General features: G+C 47.2%; 1 protein-coding gene across 5 annotated transcripts in view; it reads right to left on the bottom strand.

Annotated features, from left to right (window-relative positions):
• Positions 1 to 20,392: 20,392 nt before the first annotated feature.
• Positions 20,393 to 25,222, bottom strand: part of SIL1 (SIL1 nucleotide exchange factor) — a 52,319-nt gene continuing 47,489 nt past the window's right edge. For all 5 annotated transcript variants that reach the window (XM_058180484.1, XM_058180456.1, XM_058180463.1 and 2 more), the window contains one exon: positions 20,393 to 21,682. In XM_058180484.1, the coding sequence (XP_058036467.1) occupies positions 21,332 to 21,682 (351 nt within the window). In that variant the 3' untranslated portion in view covers positions 20,393 to 21,331. The remainder of the gene's footprint in view (positions 21,683 to 25,222) is intronic.

Below are 25,222 nucleotides of genomic sequence, written 5' to 3'. Positions count from 1 at the left end.
TCGTAAGTACCCGGGTCCTAAGCCATGGAGCGCTTTAAAGATAGTTACCAAAATCTTGAAGCGCACCCGAAAGACCACAGGAAGCCAGTGCAAGCTACGGAGCAGCGATGTCACGTGGGAGCCACGAGCGGCTCCCGTTACTACTCGCGCAGCCGCATTCTGGACTAACTGCAGCCTCCGGGTGCACCTCAAGGGCAGCCCCATGTAGAGAGCATTGCAATAATCCAGCCTAGACGTAACCAGAGCGTGAGTGACCGTGCATAAGGCATCCTGGTCAAGGAAGGGACGCAACTGGCGAACCAAGCGAACTTGGTAAAAGGCCCTCCTGGCGACGGCCGCCAGGTGTTCATCAAAAGACAGCCGTCCATCCAGGAGGACGCCCAAGTTGCGAACCACCTCCTTTGGGGCCACTAACTCGCCCCCAACAGTCAGCTGCAGGTGCAGCTGACTGTACCGGGATGCCGGCATCCACAGCCACTCCGTCTTGGAGGGATTGAGCTTGAGTCTGTTTCTCCCCATCCAGACCCGTACAGCTTCCAGGCACCGGGACAGCACTTCGACCGCTTCATTGGGGTGGTCCGGGGTGGAAAAGTACAGCTGAGTATCATCAGCGTACAGATGATAACTCACCCCGAAACCACTGATGACCTCACCCAGCGGCTTCATATAGATGTTGAACAGGGTAGGCGAGAGAATCGACCCCTGAGGCACCCCACAAGTGAGGCGCCTCGAGGACGACCTCTGCCCCCCTGTCAACACCGTCTGCGACCGGTCAGAGAGATAGGAGGAGAACCACCGATAAACGGTGCCCCCCACTCCCAATCCCTCCAACCGGCGCAGCAGGATACCATGGTCGATGGTATCAAGGCCGCTGAGAGATCTAATAGGACCAAGGCAGAGGAACACCCCCTGTCCCTGGCCCTCCAGAGGTCACCCACCAACGCGCCCAAAGCCGTCTCCGTGCTATAACCTGGTCGGAAGCCAGACTGGAACGGGTCTAGATAGACAGTTTCCTCCAGGTGCCGAGGGAGCTGCCATGCAACCACACTCTCTACAACCTTCGCCACAAAGCGAAGGTTGGAGACTGGACAGTAATTACCCAAAATAGCTGGGTCCAGGGAAGGCTTCTTGAGGAGAGGTCTCACCACCGCCTCTTTCAAGGCGGCGGGGGAAACCCCTTCCATCAAAGAAGCATTTATAATCCCTGAGCCAGCCCCGTGTCACTTCCTGAGCAGCCAGCACTAACCAGGAAGGGCACGGGTCCAGTAAACATGTAGTTGCATGTAACCTCCCCAGCAACCTGTCCATGTCCTCGGGAGCCACAGACTCAAACTCATCCCAAATAACCTCAACAAGACGTGTCTCTGTCATCTCAGCTGGATCATCGCAATCTTGGTCCAAACTATCCCGAAGCTGAACGATTTTATCATATAGATAACCGTTAAACTCCTCAGCTCGTCCCTGTAAGGGGTCATCCCGTCCTCTTGATGGAGGAGGAACGGTCACCCGAAACAGGGCGGCCGGGCGGTTATCTGCCGATGCAATGAGGGTGGAAACGTAGGAACGCTTCGCCTCCCTCATTGCCACTAGGTAGGTCCTAGTAAAGGACCTCACTAGTGTCCGATCAGCCTCGGAACAGCTAGACCTCCAAGTACTCTAGGCGTCTTCTCCGGCGTTTCATCTCTCAGCTCCTCGGAAAACCAGGGAGCCAATTGAGATCTACGCCGGGTCAGAGGCCGCAAAGGCACGACACGGTCCAAAGCCCCAGCCGCGGCCCGTTCCCAGGCCGCAACCAGTTCTTCAGTCGTGCCGTGGGTAAGATCCTCAGGGAACGGCCCAAGCTCCGTCCGGAACCTCTCCGGTCCATCAGGCGCCTGGGACGGAACCAACGCATTGGCTCCGTCTCCCTGCGGTGGTGAGCGGCGGTCCGAAAGTCTAGGCGAAGAAGAAAATGATCTGACCATGACACTGGCTCTTTAACTATATCTCCTAAATCCAGATCATTAACCCACTGACCAGAGATAAAAATCAGGTCTAGCGCGCCTCCCCCAATGTGTGTAGGGCCATCAATTACTTGAATCAGGTCCAAGGCCGTCATGGAGGCCTGGAACTCCTGAACCACCGTTGATGACAAGCCGGCTGATGGCAGGTTGAAATCCCCCAAGACCAAAAGTCTGGGAATCTCCACCGCCACGCCAGCAAGCACCTCTGAAGTCTGTGTCTGTCTTGTTGGATTACAATAGAATGTGGGGTTTGTCTATTGTTGGAGTCCTTAGCCTCCAAATTTGGCCTATGGGTTTGCTTTTTGCCTAACATTTTGCTCTGAAGGAAAAAAAATGATGGTTTATGTGGCTCATAAAAGCGAAGCAATCTGTTTTATTCCTTCCAATATTCCAATAAAGGCATAACTTCTCTTTGTTTTTTATTACAATGTTTATCTCATCTCACCCCATGGAATTCAGGATAAATATTACACAATTCATAATTGCACACTCATTTAAAGTATGATTCTTGCTTTCTAACTGCCAAAGAATTGTGTTGATTTTGATTTATTTATTTATTTTGCCAAACTACTTCACTTTGCCTAAGCTACTCTTCGTTATGGTGAAGAAAAAGCCAGTGGCTGCCCCACATTAGGCAGCAAAAATCTTAGAGATGGTCCTGGTTTACAGGTTTTTCAGATCCTGCCAGAAGAAACTATAGCCATGTTAAGGCTCCTGAGTCGATAATCATTTGGTGGCCTTGGAAAATGATCCTCCTTTCTGAAGTCCACAATTAATTGCCTCTTGCTTTTTCTTAACAGAATCTCACTGTTGTTATGATAATGGCTCCACACAGAGCTTGGTCTAAGGCGTATCTTTGTTATTCTTAAAGAAAATAACCTTTTCAAAATATACCTACAGTATACAGCAGTGATAGCTAACCTTTTTGCCACCATGTGCCAAAACATGGGGAGTGTGGGGGGGGAGGTCGTGCACATTTCCGGCCTTCGGAGGGCCTCCTGGGGGGGAAGGCTCCTAGAAAGGCTTGAGCCTGGGGAGAGCGAAAAACAGGTGTTCCGGTCCCACCGGAAGTCAGCAAACAGGCCGTTTCTGGCTTCCAGAGGGCCTCTGGGGGGATGGGGAAGGCTGTTTTTGCCCTCCCCATGCTCCTAGAAAGGCTCTGGAGCCTGGGGAGTGCAGAAAACAGGCATTCCCCACATCCCTGGAGGCCCTCCGGAGGCTGGAAACAGCCTGTTTCCCAATTTCTGCTGGGCCCAAAAGGCCTGAAAATCAGCTTGTGCACCAGAGCTGAACTAGGGCAATGCTCATATGCCCACCGATATGGCTCCACGTGCCACCTGTGGCATGCATGCCATAGGTTCACCATCACGGACCTATAGCTATTCATATTTAGAAACACACACAGAGATGGGGGAGGGAGGAGAGAGACAGAGACAGTGTCGTGTCCCACTCCTCCTCTGACGGCCGGGTCGGGGAAGTCCATATCAAGCGAGGCTGTGAAGCCTCTGCAGCTTTGCCAAAGTTCTGTCAGAGTTCTCAGGGCAGGCAGGAGACCAGGATGTGACTTCAGCAATCCAAGTTAAACTTTGCCTGACTCAAAGAATGCCAGAAAGCAGATCCTTTATATAGGCCATGGGGTGTGGCTCTATGACTCAGCACTTATCCAGGCCTGCCCCTCCCTTCCTTTTGCTGACGTCGCCTCTCCATTCTCCGGAAGGGTGGATCTATCCATTGCATCGTTTCGTCCCCAGCTGCCGGTAATCCAAGCTCGTGGCTGGCTTCAGGCGCACATGCTATCGGAGGGAGGTTTGTTTGCTCGGTTTGTCCGGGCATGGTGCCAGGGCTGGGGGCTGGAGGCATGCCAGGACATTCTTCTGCACTATAAGTCTCTGGCTGAGATAGCAGGAGATGAGAGGGGCCCGGCTGCGGCGGGGGGGGTGGGGGCAAGCGAGGCACAACAGACAGAGAAACAGAGAGACAGAGACAGATGTTCATCTGTTCCCAAATGAGAACAGGGGTGATATTTTCATGTATACATAATCAACAGTCTGCTTCTGCAAAAAATAAATTCCATCAAAGTGTCATAGGCATGCAGAGATTGCTGTTTAAAATCCCTGTTTAAAATTCTTTGGTGAGTTAGAAGTAACTTCTAACTCACCAAAGAATTTTTGGATGCTCTCACTGTAAGTCTCTAAACTGAGGTTTGCTGGTCAATTTCACATACACACCAGCTTTATTAAAGATTATTTCCTGGGATTATTAGATGGTCAGGAAAAGCTGATCACCTGGCCTTCTTTTGTGATTTTAGAAACAGAAAACTTTGCAAAGTTGGTGAAGTTTTTACAACGAAAGACAATTTGGTATATCCTCTTGGAAAGAGAACTACAATAAAAGTTTAGTTTAATAGGTATTGTTCTAGTGCCTTCAGATCCAATGCTCAGATTTCAGCCCCAACTTAATAGACTAATGTCCATTAAATCAAGGTTTCATTGCAAACGATGAAAATTGAGGTTGAATCAACATTCAGTTTTAATGGAGTTGTCAGTTTTCTCCGCAAATTAATATTCAATGAAGATCTAGATTTAACAGGCACTTCCCAAGTGGTCCATTAAATCAGTCATGCTATAGTCCTCTAATTTCTGTTGCTAAAGATGCTGCAGCTGCACAGACCACTGAAAAGTTGGCAACTCTCTTTTCTCCTGGTATTTTTAGAGTTTTCTTTATTCCCTGAAACATGCAGCATTAGCCTTTGTTTATAAAGAACTCACTTTATCTGGAAACAAGAAGATTCTGTAATTTAAGCATAGTTGTTATACTTCAAATCCAACCTTGTCCCTTTGTTGATTATTTTACAGATTGCATAAGCTACAGTACTTTCTTTATCTCAACAGCTAAATGTTCAAATTGTATTTCTCAGACCTTGATTTGAGAACATAAAATTCTTTACAAAATGGAAAGGTACATGAATATTAAATCTTGTCTATTCCTATTCAGTTAATAGGCAATGTTACTGCTGCCTTTTAAAATAATGTGACTGGAATTGGGTGCTTTTTCTTCTCAAGCTTGAATGGAGTTTGATTAAAAGACTATTGATAACATTGGCAACTTTAATTTCTTCATCTTTCCATGTTTCGGTGTGATTCTCCCTTTCAAGGAGCCTACACAAAAAGTCAGTGATGATTCCAGGAGTAGATGAATCATGCAAATGGTTAAGATAAAGTTTGCAATGTCCTGAGAAACTGACTAATTCAAACTCTTTTTCAGTGGCATGGAAAAATTACGGTACTATGTTTTACCCACCCACCTACCACCCCCAAAAAAATCAACAGCAAGCAAGCATGCAAGACATCATCATCCAGGAGGAAGACTTTTGCGTATGGACTGATTTCAATACCACCCAGCTGGTATTATTTTTAACGAGAAGCCATTGCAATTTTCCAGGGAATAAAGGCAGCCTCCAGGCTGATCTATCAGACCTGAGAGCCTGAACAGGGAATAGACCTTATTCTTAGTTCCCATTCCATCACATGTGGGGGGGGGGAAACACCTAGTACTTGTACTTCTGTCTCTGATTCAACCAAGATGGCTCTTTCCATTTCCCCAGAGTCCTGCTTTTGAGACCATCCAGACCAGCGGTCACCAACAGGTGGTCCATGGACCACTGGTAGTCGGCAAGAAAATCTTGGTGGTCCGCAAAAAAATTATCTGCATTTTTTATATTGCACTAAATCAGGGTTCCTCAAACTACAGCCCCTGGGTCAGATACGTGCAATGAACATTTGTGTTGCTGCAGAGAGCCAGAGGGCCTTGTTCCAGTGGGACTGCCTCATGGCCTGGAACTGGCTGATCATCTAAGCCAGCTGATCCTCCAGGCACTGGTACCTGGCCTTGCACTTCCGCAGGTCTTCCTTCTGCTTGGAAAGCCTATGCTCGTAGCCCTCATTGAGGTGCTTCTGCTGAGCCTCCTTTTCGGCCAGATCCTATTTGAACTGAGCCAGCTATTTTGCTAATTCTTTCTCGTGGTGGCTGCTTAGCTCCAAAAACTGCTTCCTGTTGGGGCCCTAAGGAGCCTAGGCGGGAAGGCGAGGAGTGGCTGTGAGGGGAGGGGTGAGGAGGGGGCGGGGAGGCGCCCCTTGACAAGAGTGACATCAAATTGACCGTGCCCACCCAGTTACATGACCACCTATCCACGCCCACCCAGCCGGTCATTAGGCAGATCATATTAGTGATCCGTGGGATTTAAAATTATGAATTTAGTGGTCCCTGAGCTCCGAAAGGTTGGTGACTTCAGAGCATGTGAGAAGAAAGGGAAGGTGAGTTCAATTCTCTTCTACAGTCCTGACACTACAGTTCACTCCACACCAAGTCTACTCCAAGGATCTGACTCCCTTCCGTTGATTTCAGAGTTTAAAAGTGGAACAGTGGGTTGTGGCCATTATTTGACACAACGACCATAACCTTGGTTAAACTGCCAAAATAAAATAAAGTAAAAGCTTTTCGGCCTGGGACACACACACCTCCTCTGCTTCCTAAAAATTGGTGGGTATTTCTTTCACTAGGGAGATGGTTTCAGACAGTCACATTCAAAAAGTCTCTGCTGTTGTGATAACTGAGAACATTCTCACCGCGATCAACTCACCACAGGACAACTCACTGTGGCCAACTCACAGCGGGACAACTCGCCGGACAAATTCAAACATTAAATTAATTTCAACGGAACCGTAGCCAATAATAATAAAATAAAGAAAGTCAATCCAGAAATACAAAAATTACAATAATTTTGACAAAAACGTGGCCACCAATAATACAAGTAAGTAAATGAAACGATTAATACAGCATTGAGTTGTCCCATGGGGAATTGTCCAAATGAATTGGCCATGGTGAGTTGGCCATGGCAAGTTTTTCTAGGCCAGGGTTCTCCAACCTTAGTAACTTTAAGACTTGTGGACTTCAACTCCCAGAATTCCTCAGCCAGCTTTGCTCAGTACAGCTTGTGCTCTGTACTTAGAACAACCAAGTAGGGGTCTGAGGCTTGGTCAGCAATAACTTATTTATTGATGAAAGTTCATAACAACAACAACTGCAACGAACGAACTTAGAGAAATCCTGACAGAACAACTACTCCCTTCGTGTGACAGCTGCTTAACAAAAACTAGCTGTCACATCGGGGAACCAATCAGAACAAACCCTGTCTCCCGCTCCTTTAGCTAGCCACGCCTCAACCAATCAGTGGCGGCTAGCAACAGGCATGCTTTCCTCGGGTCGTATCCCCGAGGACATAACAGCTTGATTCTTAATTATTACAATCTTGCCTTTTTCTTGACAGCAGGACAAACAGCATTTTCTACTGCTTCCTTCTGGAATGCATTTGTCCTACAAGTCGGTAGAGATTCCCAGTCATCCAGGTCATGGTTATCCCAAAGGTGCTTTCTTCAGGAGGCAACTGGACTTTCTTGTTTTTTCTTTTGAAGACGTTTCGCTTCTCATCCAAGAAGCCTCTTCAGCTCTGATAGGATAGTGGGGAATGGAAGGATTTATATTATAACCAGAAAAGTCGAGTTGCCTCCTGAAAAAAAAGCACCTTTGGGACAACCATGACCTGGATGACTGAGAATCTCTACAGACTTTTAGCCATACAATTTTGGGATGAACACCCGTTGAATGGTGTGGGAGTAGGAATGGATTTCCAGAGGAAAAGTTGCAGACTACAGGAACCAGGAGCTCAGGTGACCCTGAGGACACAGATAAACCTCCAAATGGCCTCAATGACCCTCTAAAAGGATGCAAATGACCAGCTGTCTGCAAGGAATATAAATCCTTCCATTCCTCAGCATCCAGTCAGAGCTGAAGAAGCTTCTTGGATAAGAAGCGAAACGTCTTCAAAAGAAAAAACAAGAAAGTCCAGTTGCCTCCTGAAAAAGCACCTTTGGGACAATTTGCTAGAGAAGTTTGTCACCCATCAAGTACAAATCAACCTTAACTTTTTCTAAGTTCCTGAGATGAGTCAGTGGGCTGTATATTGCCACCTCCTAAGGCATATTCCTATAACGGACTCTTAATGTAACTATCATTCTAACAAGACTGGTTTCATGAGGAATATGCAATAAAACGTGTCGATACTGTTGCTGATCGATCAAGGAAATGTTTAATTTTGGAGTCAGTATGCCCTGTTTGGGGATCGTGCTCAAATCTAGCCAGATCTATCCAGCTCACCCAAACTGGTAGCACCGCCGGTGGGAGGCTCCACCCACCCGCCAGGACATCATTATGTCCGGTTTTTGACCCTCTGTGCATGCGCAGAAGAGGCGCGCACACTCACAATCCCAAACTGGTAGCGAAGTTATGATCTTTTTGACATGGCAGGATGAAAGAAGGATCTGTCTAATGCCAAGAAGTCTATGTGAGTCCTATACGACGAGTCTATCGTGCAGGGGAAGATATTCATATCTCAGCTGCGTATGCCCGCTTTCTGCAGCTAAGGGGCCCCATCATTTTTACGGCATAAAGCAGGACTGCCAAGCAGAAAAGGAATCTGAAAAACTGACTTGACGGAGAATGGCTAGTCATCTGTACCTGGGGCAAGTGAGACCGTTTGGGTTTGGGGACAGAATAACGGCCCCATGGAGCCCTGGAAGTCCACGGTTCATCTCGCCAGCCAGGGAGCCTAACCTTGCTATAATAACCGCGCTACAATAACACCTTGACATTTTCACCGGCCTGGATGGACTGCTGACCGTTTTGTATTTGTATTTTTATTTACCTATGCGAAGATTTTCAACCGCGGACCTTCTTGCCCTGCGAGACTCCCCTCTCTCGCAGGTCTGGCCCTCCACATTATCGAGGGCACATCTTGAGGACGGGTTTTGGAACCCCGAGAGATGGCATGCGAAATCTAGGAGGCTTAGGGATTTTAATGAACTCTTTTAGTCGTTTTTTATTGGGGGATTTTAAGGGAAATTTTAAGGGGGGGAGGGAAAGGGCGGGAGCTGGGGGTAGCCCGTCGAGGGTGGGGCCAGTCACTGCGCATGTTTGCGGAGTGTTATTAGGTCCGAAGGTTCGGGGAGGTGATGTTCCAGGTGACAATTGTGGTTCCATCTGTGTGGTTAGTGGGAGAGGCAGATATGGCGGAGGGGGGGCCGATCGAGACCTGGGAGCACGTGTTCGATGTCTGAAGGCGATCACGTGCTCCGGCCCTCAGTTCCTACCCGTTCCTCAGGAGGCCATGATCCTCAGAGCTTGGATCTTCGGTTGATGTTATGTAATGCCGGTCCGTGGTTAATAAAGCTCCCTGATCTGTGATCTTATTCAGGGGAGTCCGGACCTTATGGGCATTACGGAGACCTGGTTGGGCCCGGAGGGGGGGGTGCCCCTTGTTGAGTTGTGCCCTCCAGGTTTCCGAGCATTTCATCAGCCGAGGGCCCAAGGTAGGGGTGGGGGGGTGGCGGTTGTTATTAAGGAAGATCTAGAGCCGAGGGAGGCCACTGTTCCTCAGATTGCCGGCTGTGAATCCCTCTATGTGAGGTGGGGCCATAGGAATCAGTTGGGCTTGTTGATCGCGTACCTGGCTCCTTGCTGCGTGACCACAGCCCTGCCCGAGCTGTTGGAGGTACTCGCTGCTGTGGCGGTTGAGACCCCCAGACTTATAGTCATGGGGGATTTCAACTTGCCATCAGTTGGCTTGGCATCGACGGCAGCTCGGGAGTTCCAGGCTTCCATGACGGCCTTGGACCTGATTCGAGTAAATGATGGCCCTACGCACATGGGGGGAGGCATGCTGGATCTGATTTATATCTCTGGACAGTGGTTAAATGATCTGGTATTAGACGATTTAGTAACAGAACCAATGTCATGGTCGGATCATTTCTCCTCCGCCTACACTTCCGACCCGCCATTCACCACCGCAGGGAGACGGAACCTATACGGTGGTTCCGCCCCAGGCGCCTGATGGACCCTGAGAGGTTCCAGACGGAGCTTGGGCCATTCCCTGAGGATCTGGCCCACGGCACGACTGAGGAACTGGTCGTGGCCTGGGAGCGGGCCACGGCCGGGGCCCTGGACCGTGTCGCGCCTTTGCGGCCTCTGACCCGGCGTAGATCTCGTCCGGCCCCTTGGTTCTCCGAGGGCTGAGGGAGATGAAACGCCGGAGAAGACGCCTAGAGAGCACCTGGAGGTCCAGTCGCTCCGGCTGATCGGACACTAGTTAGGACCTATTCTAGGACCTACCTAGTGGCAATGAGGGAAGCGAGGCGCTCCTACGCCTCCACCCTCATTGCGTCGGCAGATAACCGCCCGGCCGCCCTGTTTCAGGTGACCCGCTCTCTCCTACATCAGGAGGTGCGGGATGACCCTTTGCAGGGACGAGCCGAGGAGTTTAGTGGTTATCTATACGATAAAATCGCTCAGCTGAGGGACGGTCTGGACCGAATTTGGGATGATCCAAGCGAGGGAGAGGAGGCACGTCTTGTTGAGCACATTTGGGATGAGTTTGACCCTGTGGCTCCCGAGGACGTGGACAGGCTGTTGGGGAGGCTTCACGGCACGACATGTTTACTGGACCCGTGTCCTTCCTGGCTGGTACTGGCCACTCAGGCGGTGACACGAGGCTGGCTCCAGAGGATTATCAACGCTTCTTTGTTGGATGGGGTTTTCCCTGCCGCCTTGAAAGAGGCGGTGGTGAGACCCCTCCTTAAGAAGCCCTCTTTGGACCCAGCTATTTTGGGTAATTATCGTCCAGTCTCCAACCTTCGCTTTGTTGCGAAGGTTGTAGAGAGTGCCGTGGCGCGACAGCTGCCCCAACACCTGGATGAAGATGTCTATCTAGACCCGTTCCAGTCCGGCTTCCGACCCGGATACAGCACGGAGACAGCTTTGGTCGCATTGGTGGATGATCTCTGGAGGGCCAGGGACAGGGGATATTCCTCTGCCCTGGTCCTATTAGACCTCTCAGCGGCGTTCGATACCATCGATCATGGTATCCTGCTGCGCCGGTTGGGGGGATTGGGAGTGGGAGGCACCGTATATCGGTGGTTCTCCTCCTATCTCTCTGACGATGCATGAGCGGTGTTGACAGGGGGGCAGAGGTCGACCGCGAGGGCCTCACTTGTGGGGTCCCACAGGGGTCGATTCTCTCGCCCCTGCTGTTCAACATCTACATGAAGCCGTTGGGTGAGATCATCAGTGGTTTTGGGGTGAGATACCAGCAGTACGCTGACGACACTCAGCTGTACTTTTCCACCCCAGACCACCCCAATGAAGTTGTCGAAGTGCTGTCCCGGTGTTTGGAAGCTGTACGGGTCTGGATGGGGAGAAACAGGCTCAAGCTTAATCCCTCCAAGACGGAGTGGCTGTGGATGCCGGCACCCCGATTCAGTCAGCTGCAGCCGCGGCTGGCTGTTGGAGGCGAGTTATTGGCCCCAAAGGATAGGGTGCGCAACTTGGGTGTCCTCCTGGATGATCGGCTGTCGTTTGAAGACCATTTGACGGCCGTCTCCAGGAGGGCCTTCCACCAGGTTCGCCTGGTTCGGCAGTTGCGCCCCTTCCTTGATCGGGATGCCTTATGCACAGTCACTCATGCGCTCGTTACCTCTCGCTTGGATTACTGTAATGCTCTCTACATGGGGCTCCCCTTGAAGTGCGCTCGGAGGCTTCAGTTAGTCCAGAATGCAGCTGCGCGGGTTATAGAGGGAGCTACGCGTAGCTCCCATGTAACACCGCTCCTCGCAGACTGCACTGGCTACCTGTGGCCTTCGGGTGCACTTAAAGGTATTGGTTATGACCTTTAAATCGCTCCATGGCTTAGGACCTGGGTACTTACGGGACCGCCTGCTGTTACCACACGCCTCCCACCGACCCGTACGCTCCCATAGAGAGGGACTTCTCAGGGTGCCGTCCGCCAAACAATGTCGGCTGGCGGCCCCAGGAAGGGCCTTCTCTGTGGGGGCTCCCACACTCTGGAACGAACTTCCCGGGTTTCGCCAAATACCCGACCTTGGACATTTCGTCATGAACTCAAGACTCATCTTTTATCCAGCAGGGCTGGCTTAAATTGGGATTTTAATGTTTAAATTCATTAATTTTAAACGGGGTTTTCTTAGTATGGTAAATTTTAATTATTGGGCTAATTTAAAATAAGTTTTTTAAATCGTATTTTAAATTTGTATATTGTATTGTCGGTTTTATTATGCCTGTACACCGCCCTGAGTCCTTCGGGAGAAGGGCGGTATAAAAATCAAATAAAATAAATAAATAAATAAATAAATAAAAATGTGAGGCTTGCAAGCAGCAAACCTGATAGAAAAACCGCAATAAAAAGAGAGATTCATGCTTGATGATGCTCGTAAATGACTGCAGTGACCCAGTTTTTGATAGAACACCTCCTGAGTGAGCTCAGAGGGATTGTGAGCCAGGGAACATCAGCAAAAGAGATGATGTTATAAACAGGACCTTTTCCACTTGGAATAACCCCTGCATAATCAATGAGCCCCGGATCCCCAATACGTTCCCAGGGAGATCACGATGCGGCTGTTGTGATTTTAAATGTGGGCTGTCATCGGTTTAAAATTGGTTTAAAATCTAGTAAGATTGCTCTTGGTTTTTATTGCGCCGTATTTATTGCTAACGTGGCACTGAGCCACGGTGGAGCAGTGGTTAGATTGCAGTACTGCAGGCTACTTCTGCTGACTGCCGGCTGACTGCAATTTGGCAGTTCGAATCTCACCAGGCTCAAGGTTGACTCAGCCTTCCATCTTTCCCAGGTGGGTAAAATAAGGACCCAGATTGTTGGGGGCAATACGCTGACTCTGTAAACTGCTTAGAAAGGACTGTAAACAGTGGTGGGATTCAGCCAGTTCACACCACTTCAGGAGAATCGGTTGTTAACTTTCTGAGCAGTTTGGCAAGCTAGTTGTTGGAAGAAATCATTAGGGCAGAGAACCGGTTGTTAAATTACTTGAATCCCACCACTGGCTGTAAAAGCACTGTGAAGCGGTATATAAGTCTAAGTGCTATTGCTATTGGAAGGAGGAAGGAGATGGTGTTTTTGGAAACTGCTTGACCAGCAGTTCTAGCTTCCAGAACAATTCTAGCTTCCAGAAAGCAAAGGAAATCTGAATTGAGCGACTCTGAACATGTTTTGCAGGACGTAAGGAAGATGATCTGCTGCTGCCTAGGTGAAAATGGGTGGAAGCATTTTTTTGAGTCCAGAATGGAAAGATAACATTCAGAAATGGCTCAAACACCTCCCTAATTCAGTACAGTTAGCCTTCAATTTACAACAGTTCATTTACTGGCTGTCGTTCAAAATTACAACAGCATTGAAAAAAAGAACTTATGACCATTTTTCACACTTATGACCTTTGTAGCATGTGATCATGTGATCAAAATTCCGATGCTTGGCAACTGATTCATACTCATGACTATTGCTGTGTCCCAGGGTCATGTGATTCCCTTTTGCAACCTTTTAACAAGCAAAATCAATGGGGAAGCCAGATTCACTTAACAGCCGGGTTACTAACTTATCAATTGCAGGGATTCATTTAACAACTGTGGCAAGAAAGGTTGTAAAATGGGGCAAAGCTCACTTAACGCAGAGCCTCCCACCACCACCACCGCTACCGGTTCATCCGAACCGGATATTGTTGTGACCAAGGCTCACTTAGGCATAAAAGATACACTTAGTCTTAAACAAACCTATTTTATTATAACAGTTAGGAATTACTTAATTCCCAGCTTAGTCCAAATTAATTCTAGACCAAATCCTTCATAAAATCCTTTGGCCCTTATCACAAACCTTTATCTTCTTTGGCACCCTGCCAAAGGCTTTTCTTGGCAAAGCCCCACGAAGTTCAGAAACAAGAGACGCCAACTAAAAACAGAGGTAGCAACGTTGCTTTCCTACAAAGAGCCCAAGAGCCTTTGCTGCTCTTTTAAGCCTTATGGGAGGGGCCAATCATCTCCTGGCCTTACTCCCGAGTCATCCTTTTTGCTTTAGCTGCTCTTGCCTTCTGGCAGCTCTTTGCATGTGTTCACTAGGAACAGGCTCCTCCTGTTCCTCTGGCTCTCTGCTGTCTGCCTCTGGAGGCTCCGAATCTGTGCATCACTCCCAGATGGCCCTGACCCCATCTCTGCCTCTGACATAGAGCCCTCATCCGGGCCTTCCCCAGACTCCAGGCCTGGCCCATGGTCCTCCCCAGCCTCCTCACTGTCTGACTCTGCTGCCAGCTCTGCAGGCTGCTGACGGACCACAACAGATATAACCAGCCGAATACCACCACTGAGTGGTCCCCAACCTTCTGGCTCCATGGACTGACAGTGGTGGTGGCAATGGCAGTGGGAGAGGAGTTGGTTTTGCACACTCGCACAGTGCTTGCGTGGCCCAGTTTTCAATGGACCACAGAACTGGGGGTTGGGGACCCATGGCTTAGAGGCTTCTCCCTTGAGAATGACTTTCTTTCACAACATTGCAGTTTTAATCATCATGATAATAATAATAATGCTTTAACACCATCAAAGATCTGCCTATCCCAGATTCTTGGGAAAGACTCGACAGGTGGATAAAAGTGCCAAATCCAGTCTAAACATCCAGCTGACTGTGCAACCAACCATAAATAATTTATACACCACCTGACTCCCCGCAGATCTCTGCTTGTTTTCTATGTTTAAAATGCTAAGGACTACTAGGGTTTGTTTGCATGGAACAATTATTAGGAGGCCATTTCTGAAATTATGCCTTTGGACTTCACCGAAAGGGACCTTATATTTATACACTGGTTGGGATCTGAACGATTCAGGAGAGAAAACTGGTTGGTTCTGTTTTCAGCCCTACATTTGTATCGTGCAGGTGAATGCATAATTCACTATGCTTCGGGCGTATAAAACTAGGATTTGGAATACGCAAGGTGCACCTCTGAGCATGTCTAGTAATATAAAAATGTCACTCTGCAACCTCGTGCAGATTTGTGCGCAGAGAGAGAGAAAGCCATTCCTCATGTGCGCGTACACATTTTATTTTTGCCACCTGCCATTGGATGATATGCAGCTTTGTTTTCCCATTACAACCAAGACAGTTTAAATATCACTCCAGTGCCTGTGTGTGCTATGGCATCACGGGGAGGAGGAAGAGGGAGGGGGCATCGCCAACAGAGAAGCCATTGGAAAAGTTCAGGCCTCCATAAATAGCCTTTGGCCTGGAGCTGGCTTTGTGCTACCAAAGCGAAAGGCACAACTCGACAGCTCTGCTCCCTCTTTGCATTTGAATAAGGCTGCATTTTAAGCACCTTGTGGTTCTCTGAGATTCAAGCAAACCAGGTACTGGGGGAAAGAATACTTCAAATACATCGGTACATTTTAGCTTCAACCATTCTGAAAAGGAAAGTTATTATTATTCTTATGAAGACAAAAGAGAAGCCCACATCTCGGTGGGCAATGGCGCCGTTCTCCACTGTCTACTCAGATGGCTCCAGCACCTGCTCCAGCTTGTTCCAGCAAACCTGCCATTCCTTATCAGTCACAATTTGTGGTGAGTTGTTGCCGTTTACATCTTACGCACAATCCTGCTTTTCCTTAATGTGCCAAACCTGGCCAGAGCCAGAACTTTCCTGCTTAGAGACTGCAGTAAACCCCTCAATTATTTTCCAGAATGAACATTACCCTTTTAACGAGAAAAGTTATTGGTGTCACAGTGAAGGTGCTAGCCTAGAAAACAGGAGAAGATGAATTCTAGGACTTCCTTGGGCACAAAAATTGCTGGATGACTTTGGGCTGGTCATTGTCTCTCATCCCAACCCACTTCAAGGGATTGTGGTTGTGGGGAAAATAGGAGGGAGCATTGGATATATTAACCTCCTTGAGTAGAGGTGGAATAAAAGAATAATCATGAAATAAAACTAAAACAATAAAAGGAAGCAACAATAGGCATCTTGGGTGCAATACAAAAACATCTGGAAGACCACTAAAACCCAATCAGCATTGACAAAATCACTGTCAGTCAATTGCAAGGGGCAGCTTTACTCAGAAGAGCTTACATCTTCCAACAATACCTATAACACAATCAAACATCAATATCTGCCTATATTAGGTCCATGGGATGGGCTCGATAGATGGATGCCAAAAATGCCAGATCCAGTCTAAACATCTGGAGCAGTGGTGGGTTCTAACCACTTTTACCACCGGTTCGCATCGCGCACACGCTTTGTGCGTGATCGCCACACGCATGCTCGCTTTGCTTGCACATGCACCAAACTTGCGTTTCGCACAAGCGCATTGAGTAAAAAAACAGCTGAGGCATGGCAATCCACTCTGCCACGCCTTACAGCTGAGCTAAAAACAAAGGAATAAAGGTAGGTATAATGCGGGGGTGGGTGGGAGGACCCAGCTGACATTAGGAGCGAACTAGTTCGCTCTCATATCAAGATTTCTGCTACCTGCTCTCCCGAACCGGGGTGAACCGGTAGCAACCCACCACTGATCTGGTGGACTGTGAATGAAGCAGAGTAATAATATTGGAGTGAATGGAACATCTGGTTTCCCTATTTCTGAAATAGGGGAAGGAAGTATTTATAAATAAGGAACCATAGAAGTTGTTCAAGGAATGAAGGAGATGGAACCAGAAATGTCTGGAGCTGGCCTTTCCCAAATTAATGTCTTTCAGGTGTATCTCAATGAATTTCCCCAACAGCAAGTTCTCTTATATAGACTGCTAGAGCAGAAATTCTTGGGGCTATCCTGAAGAATGTCTACAGAGAGTTAACAAGGATATCACAAAAGCAGACAATTTCAACTCCTCGGTGGTGTGAACCTTCAGACTGGGTATGGATAGACCACCTCCAGCGCATGGCTAGTTTTCCAAAGCTCTCTGCATGCAGCCAGTTCAGCTGTTGGACTGAATGCTGGTTGGGAGGATGAAAAGAAGAGAAAGAAAGGGAGGGAAGAGGCAGAAAGGGGGAGGCATGGAGAAAACAAACAAACAAAGCAGAGAATCTTTGTGTCACGTTCCTCCCTCTTTAAACCCAACCCAAGACAGCTATTCCAAGCACAGCACTGTCTTGCTTGTTTAATATCCTGAGGCAGGGCTCATTCCAAAATAAACCCCGTTGTTTCTTTGCTCCCCTTGTTCTCCGCTACGAAAGATCTACTTAACACACTAGGCATGCCCAGGCAGCCTTTGCTGTGAAGCAGGGCTCTGTGTGTGCTGCCAAAACTCTGACGTACACCGAGCATCTCATGTTTTACAGCTTCTAATAATCACATGCTGTTCTCCAGGGAACATTTCCTGTAAGATCCCTTCGTTTCCAACCCCCCAGCCCACCCCCACTTAAACAACAAAATGCCAGCCGAAGAAAAATCAATGTGCATTAATTGCTTCTGAGACTTAATAGCAAAGTCCAAAACTGTAGAATCTGCAAAAAGTAACAAGTTATTTCCAGCTTTTGCAAAGAAGACCCGTGAGCTATCACCTTCAAGAAGAATCAAATCAATAAGGAGCCAAGAGCTGGTCCCTTTCACCTCCAATGGAAGACAGACTTTCCATTGTTATTCGCTTTTGCATTCAGGCAGATGTTTGCCAGACTTTATACTGACAGTAGTGGAGCAAAGGAAATACCAATACACAAAACTGGGTGCCCACTCTGCCTCTAGGGCCCAGATTGCAGTCACAGTGGGTTGCTGTTGTGTCCATTAAAAACACCTTCCTACAAGGCGAGCGGTTGTTTTAAATGGAACCTATTTCTGCCCAAGGTGTTCCGTCTTTCTGCCATCAGTTTCGTTGCTGAAGAAGAGCTCCAAGCCGTAGGGAATGTTTTCAAGCAGGGTTTGTGCAGAATGCTAGCTGGATGACATCTCCACACAGCTGGATCACATCTCCCTTTTACGGGTATTCTTTGACTTACCAGTTGCTTAGAGACTGTTCAAATTTACGACGGGGCCAGAAAATGAGACTTACCACCTGGTTTTGAAGTTCTGATATCCACCCCCACCTCCACCTTGGACACGTTTGGGGCATTTAGCTATCAAGGGAGCGGTGGCTCAGTGGCTAAGAGGCTGAGCTTGTCGATCGAAAGGTCGGCAGTTCAGCCGTTTGAATCCCTAGTGCCGCATAACAGGGCGAGCTCCCGTTACTTGTCCCAGCTTCTGCCAACCTAGCAGTTCGAAAGCACGTAAAAAATGCAAGTAGAAAAATAGGGAAGGTAACAGCGTTCTGTGCGCCTTTGGCATTGAGTCATGCCGGCCACATGACCCACGGAGACGTCTTCCGACAGCGCTGGCTCTTCGGCTTTGAGATGGAGATGAGCACCGCCCCCTAGAGTCGGGAACGACTAGCACGTAGGTTCGAGGGGAACCTTTACCTTTTTACTGGCTACTACCTATATTTATGGCCATTTGCAGCATCCCGTAGTTACGTGACCATGGTTTATGACATTTTCGCCAGCAACCAGCATTTAATTCTAGTTTTCAGCAAAAAACTGTGCCTGTAGTGCTGTGGCCCTCAACCGTTTGGGAAACAGAGACCGGTTCCACGGGGAGAGGTTTTTCTGAGGACTGGAGGGGGCGTGGTTTTGCACGCTGCCTGCATCCCACAGATGGGGCTTTGTTTGCTTGTGCGGTTTGTGCCACTGGTTTCTGGCATGCTGCGGCCCAGTGCTGCTCCATGGCTCGGGGGTTGGGGACTCCTGCTACAGCAGACCATGTGTTTACTTAACAACTTTATGGTTGTTCCCTTAGTTCCTAGGGAAGGGCTCAATAGATCAGTGGTGGCTTGCTACCACTGCTACCTGGTTAGCAGCGGCAGGAGGCTCCGCCCACCTGTCTGGATGCCATCAAATACGCTCTGCGCATGTGCAGAAGTGGTGCGTGCGCACGCAAAGTGAGTGCATGGCCATGAGCGAACCGGTAGCAAAGGTAAGTGAAACCCACCACTGCAACAGATGGATAGATATGCTAAATCCAGTCTAAACATCGACAGCTGATTGCTTTACAGCTGCCACATTCACTTATTGACTGCCCCAAACAAGGTCTTGGAAGTCATCTTTTGCATTGGGCCTTCAGGCCTGCCACATTTACTGCTGTGGGAAACTGGGAGGGGGGAATTGTATGGAGCATGGGTGATATATAGTCATAATAACATTCCTTTCTCAGAAAGTCAAGGACATCTTGCCCTGCACCTGGAGGGGTGTGCTGGGAGGCATCTCCAGTTGGGACGGTGCATTGATTGGACCATGTGATGGACATGTGGGTGCAGGGGAAGGGACCTGGATTTCCCTTTGGGTGGGAAAAACCTAGAAACTTTCAGATTCGGGTTTTCCCAGATATGCCAATATGACATCTCTAATGAAATGGAACTTTGAGAAACTTCTAGCCTCGGAGTCTTCTTTCGTTGGGGGTGTTACTTGGAACCTTGACAATCCTAACATTGGATCTGCCTCACACGGTAACCCACTTTACATCATGACTTAAGACTGGAATTGTGGGGCTTAACTGCAGTTGTAACTCGAAGATTACCTATGCAGCATATGAACTGAGAAAACATAGCAGAAGGGAACTATCGTATTTTTCAGAGTACAAGACAGACCTTTTCCTCCCCCTAAAAGGGGGTGAAAATTTGGGTGCGTCTTATACACCAAATGTAGCCCCTCCCACCTACTGGCCCCCACCCCTTGGCCTCTGCCTCCCAGCAATTTACCTTCTTGCAGCAAGCCGTAAGAAGGAACAGCCCATTTCAGCTTCAGCACAGCCTGATTAGCACAAGTTGATTGTCCCTTGGATCCGCCTCCTGACTCTCAGCTGTTTCAGGCTGCAGGGATTGCCATTGCCTATTGCTGTGCGAGTAAAGCAGGCTGTTTGCTGCAACGAGGCAAAATAGCTAGGAAGCAGAGGCAGATTTTTTTCTTGTTTTCCTCACCAAAAAAGGTAGGTGTGTCTTATAGTCCGAAAAATACGGTAACTAACCTTTGTCTTACAAGCTTTGCTTCTGGGACAATTCGGTAATGGCCAGGCCATCTTTCTGTGAAGCTCACCTACTGATGTTGATTTCTTACACCGAAAAAATATTAAATCTACATCACTTTCTGGCACAGAATCTTTCCTAACATGCTACCACTCAGTTCCTTTTTTCTGAGTTAGCAGGTCAAAAAAGCAACATTTCTATCCGATTAACAAATTCCTACACAATAGCAATAATTATATCAACACAACCCAGCAAGGAAGGAAGAGCTGCAAAAATGTAGAGGAAAGTGCCACCGCTATAATGGATCCTGCTTTTGATTTCTGACACATATGAGATATGGTAAAAACTCTTCTTCCAGGGAAATTGCCTTTTCAAAGCAAGCAAGCAAGCAATGAATGACCTTGAGCAAAAAACGTTCTCTTCTCAGATAGACCGGAGACACGACAATGAGTTCCTTTAATGCTATGGCATTTCCAAAAAGGCTTCTTTTGTGTTAACACAGTGGTGGCGGAAATTGTTGAACATTCACGTTGCAATTACAGGTAGCCCTCCATTTACAATAGTTCATTTAGTGACTGTTCAAAGTTAAAACGGCACTGAAAAAAGTGACTTATGACCATTTTTCACACTTATGATCATTGCAGCATCCACACGGCTACATGATCAAAATTCAGATGCTGGGCAACTGGTTCACATTTATGACGGTTGCAGAACCCCGGGGTCATGTGATCAGCTTTTGCGACTTTCCGACAACCAAAGTCAACGGGGAATCAAGATTCACTTAACAACCGTGTTAACTTAAAAAATGCAGTGATTCACTTAACAACTGTGGCAAGAAAGGTGGTAAAATGGAGCAAATTCCACTTTTTTTTTTAATTTGCATTTATATCCCGCCCTTCTCCGAAGACTCAGGGCGGCTTACACTGTGTTAAGCAATAGTCTTCATCCATTTGTATATTATATACAAAGTCAACTTTTATTGCCCCCAAAAATCTGGGTCCTCATTTTACCTACCTTATAAAGGATGGAAGGCTGAGTCAACCTTGGGCCTGGTGGGACTTGAAATTGCAGTAATTGCAAGCAGCTGCTGTTAATAACAGACTGCTTTAGTCTGTTGAGCCACCAGAGGCCCAAACAAACATTTCACTTAGCGACATAAATTTTGGGCTCAATTGTGGCCGTAACTCGAGGACTACCTGTATCTATGATCGGGATCGAATGCACAGAAAAATGCTGACAAAAGGCAACCATTCTTCTATTACCCAGCGTATGGGCTTGCCATACTGAGAGCAGGACACAAAACCAAAAACGTATTAGAATAGATTTATTCATCACCACCCTTCCCAAGCCCCACAAAGGTTCTTTGGACACGCTGAGGCTACTGTCCCCTTTACTTTAATTGTTGGGCGATGCTATTTATAGAGTGCAGGAGTTCCTTAAAGTAGCCATCTTCGTCCCCTTCCTTTCGCTCTTCCTCGGCCAGCTCTTCGTATTCCCGGCGCAGGAGGCTGAGGACGTGGTTGAGCACGGGATCCTCGGCGTAAGCGTCCTTACAGAAGGCGAGCAGGACATGCACCGTCTTGAGCACCTTCTCCCGGCTGTCGTGCTCCGGCGTCCTCAGGAGGTTCGAAATGATTGTGCACCAGCCTTGTTCCACAATGGCGGGCATCAGGTTCACCTGACTGTATTGCTGAGTTTTCTCATGAGCTTCCTCCTCGTCGTCACGGTTCTTGAGCAATTGCTGCAACAGAGAGTCCTCCAATGATTATTTAAGCTGACAGACAGTTGCTTTCCCCTGAAATATACTTACTGATGTGAAGTCTGAAATCAATTCTATCGGCCTCTGTGGTCAGTACACCAAGCTGTTCCGAAGGTGCACTTTCGAGAGGCAACTGGACATTCTGGTTTTCCTTGGAAGACGTTTTGCTTCTCATCCAAGAAGCTTCTTCAGCTCTGACAGGATAGAATAATCCTTCCATTCCCCACTATCCAGTCAGAGTTGAAGAAGTTTCTTGGATGAGAAGCAAAACGCCTTCAAAGAAAAAAACCAGAAAGTCCAGTTGCCTCTTGAAAAAGCACCTTTGGGACAACCACAACCTGGATGACTGAGAACCTCCAAAGATACCAAACTCTTCCTGTTTTTGTGGGTTTCAACACGGAAAGAACGCTTGCCGAATCATGCCGGAAAGCACGTGTAGATTTCGTTAACGTGTTTAATGATTAGATTCCGATTCTGTCTTTCACCCAAAGGGGTGTAGGCAGTGAACAGAGCATTCCCTCCTCCCACTGTCCTCCCCCTTCTCCCAACCACAACCTTATGATGCAGGCTGGAAGAGAGCAACTGGCTCTAAGTCATCCACTGGGCTTCCATGGGCAGAGGCTTTCCGCTCCTAATCTGACATCTCAACCACAGGTAGTCCTCCACTCACTGCGGTTCTTTTAGTGACCATTCGAAGTTACAATGGCACTGAAAAGAGAGACTTAGGACCATTCGTCACACTTACGACCAATGCAGCATCCCCGTGATCACATGATCAAAATTCAGACACTTGGCAACCGGTTCATATTTATGACGGTTCCAGTGTCTCGGGGTCATAGGGTCACCTTTTGCAATCTTGTGACAAGCCAAGTCAACGGGCAAGCCAGAGTCAATTAACAACCGTTGTTACTAACTTAACAGCTGCAGCGATTGGCTTAGCAAAACTGGCAAGAAAGGCCGTAAAATGGGGCAAAGTTCATTTAACAAATGCCTCGCTTAGCAACAGAAATGTTGGGCTCAATTGTGGTCGTAAGTCGAGGACTACCCGTGCTCATAATAACTTCATTGTTTTTTTCCAGGACTATCTGCACTTCACCACCCGAGGTCTCTTCTTGCCGCAATTTGGCAAAACAATTCCTGCCTCTCCCATTCATACAAAGGCTGCTCTGGGAGACTCAGCCGATCATAAAAGTACCAATTTATGAAAATGTTACTAGTCAGCCTAACGCACTCATTAGGGGGAAAAAACTGGGGAAGAAACTGACAAGACAAATGAGATTCTTTTTTGGGGGGGGGGGGAAATGGGAAGCAGGAAATCAGCCAGATTTATTGAATAACAACAACAACAAAAGCATAAAAGGAAGCGGGAGTCCCTCTCTCTCTCTGTGTACATACATGTGTTTATGTATGTACAATTAAAAGACTAAAAGCCGCTATGTCAGTTTTCAGAAGCTATAGGAAACAAGAGTGCCTGAAGCCATTCACTGCCAATAATCAGCAATAGTGTAAGGAAAGATGAAAAGCAATTATATCTATCTAAAGACCAGCTGACGAGAGATGCTTTATAGCTCAGCATCCAATCCTATCCACAGAGACATTATGAATAAACTGTTTCAATTTCTTCCCTCTGGATGCCGCTACAGGGCATTGCATGCCAAAAGAATTAGACGCAAAGATAGTTTTCTACCCCCATGACATGGGTCTGCTAAACACCTAATTCACACTGCACTGTTTTAGGCCTAAATGTTTATCCACGTGGTAGGGCTGTATTGATATTATCCTTCTCATCTTCTCATTTTTCCTACTACCTTCTCCTATTGGTATCTATGATTTATCACCTGTTGCAGCATCTTATGATTAACGATTGTAACTATCGTCTATTCTATGATATATGACCTGTCATTTTGTTGTTGTATGTACATTGAAAGCTTATGCACCAGAGGCAAATTCCTTGTGTGTCCAATCACATTTGGCCAATTAAGAATTCTATAAGATTCAGTGGTTGGTTTCAAAATTTTTTACTAACGGTTCTGTGGGTGTGGCTTGGTGGGCGTGGCAGGGAAAGGATACTGTAAAATCTCCATTCCCTCCCCAATCCAGGGGAAGGTTACTCCAAAATCCTCATTTCCTCCTGATCAACTGGGATTTGGGAGGCAGAGAATAGATGGGGACAGGGCCAGTCAGAATTTTTACTACCGGTTCTCTGAACTACTCAAGATTTCCGCTACCAGAATTGGTCAGAACCTGCTAAAACCCACTCTGATAAAATTCCTCTACGGGAAGTTGGGACCACCTCCCTGGCATCCTTTCCTAAAGATTCAGAAAACTGTTGAGATGTGAGGATTTCAGTTAGAATAGAAAAGAATAACAGAGTTGGAAGGTCTTCTAGTCCAGGGATCTCCAACCTTGGCAACTTTAAGCCTGGAGGACTTCAACTCCCAGAATTCCTCAGCTTTGCTTTGCTGGCTGAAGAATTCTGGGAGTTGAAGTCCTCCAGGCTTAAAGTTGCCAAGGTTGGAGACCCTTGTTCCAGTTCAACCCTCTACTCAGGGCAGAAAACCCAATACCATTTCAAACAAAAAGTCTGATTGAACTGATCAGCAAAAGTCACTGATATGAGATGGGTGCCCATATAAATTATTTAAATAAATAAAAAATGCACAATGACTGTTTCTCTAGCCAAACAAATTTCTCCAGATAGTCCCAACTAGCAGAAAAGGAAGAACATTTCCTGGTATATTTTCTCTGCTGGATTTTCTTCACATTTCTATCGTTTACAGCAGTACTTGCTGGCTGGGGAATTCTGGGTGTTGAAGAATAGAATAGAATAGAATAGAATAGAATAGAATAGAATAGAATAGAATAGAATAGAATAGAATAGAATAGAATAGAATAGAATAGAATTTTTTATTGGCCAAGTGTGATTGGACACACAAGGAATTTGTCTTGGTGCATATGCTCTCAGTGTACATAAAAGAAAAGATACCTTCATCAAGATACAACATTTACAATACAAATGATGGTCAATATATCAATATAAATCATAAGGGTTACCAGCAACAAAGTTACAGCCATACAGTCATAAGTGGAAGGAGATGGGTGATGGGAACGATGAGAAGATTAATAGTAGTGCAGATTCAGTAAATAGTTTGACAGTGTTGAGGGAATTATTTGTTTAGCAGAGTGATGGCGTTCAGGGAAAAAACTGTTCTTGTGTCTAGTTGTTCTGGTGTGCAGTGCTCTATAGCGGTTTTTTGAGGGTAGGAGTTGAAACAGTTTATGTCCAGGATGTGAGGGATCTGCAAATATTTTCACGGCCCTCTTCTTGATTCGTGCAGTATACAGGTCCTCAATGGAAGGCAGGTTGGTAGCAATTATTTTTTCTGCAGTTCTAATTATCCTCTGAAGTCTGTGTCTGTTTTGTTGGGTTGCAGAACCAAACCAGACAGTTATAGAGGTGCAAATGACAGACTCAATAATTCCTCTGTAGAACTGAAGTCCCCACATCTTAAAGTTCCTGAA

This window comes from Ahaetulla prasina, chromosome 1 (assembly GCF_028640845.1).
Source record: "Ahaetulla prasina isolate Xishuangbanna chromosome 1, ASM2864084v1, whole genome shotgun sequence".
NCBI classification, from domain to species: Eukaryota; Metazoa; Chordata; class Lepidosauria; order Squamata; family Colubridae; genus Ahaetulla; species Ahaetulla prasina.
This window is presented reverse-complemented; position numbering and strand designations above follow the sequence as displayed.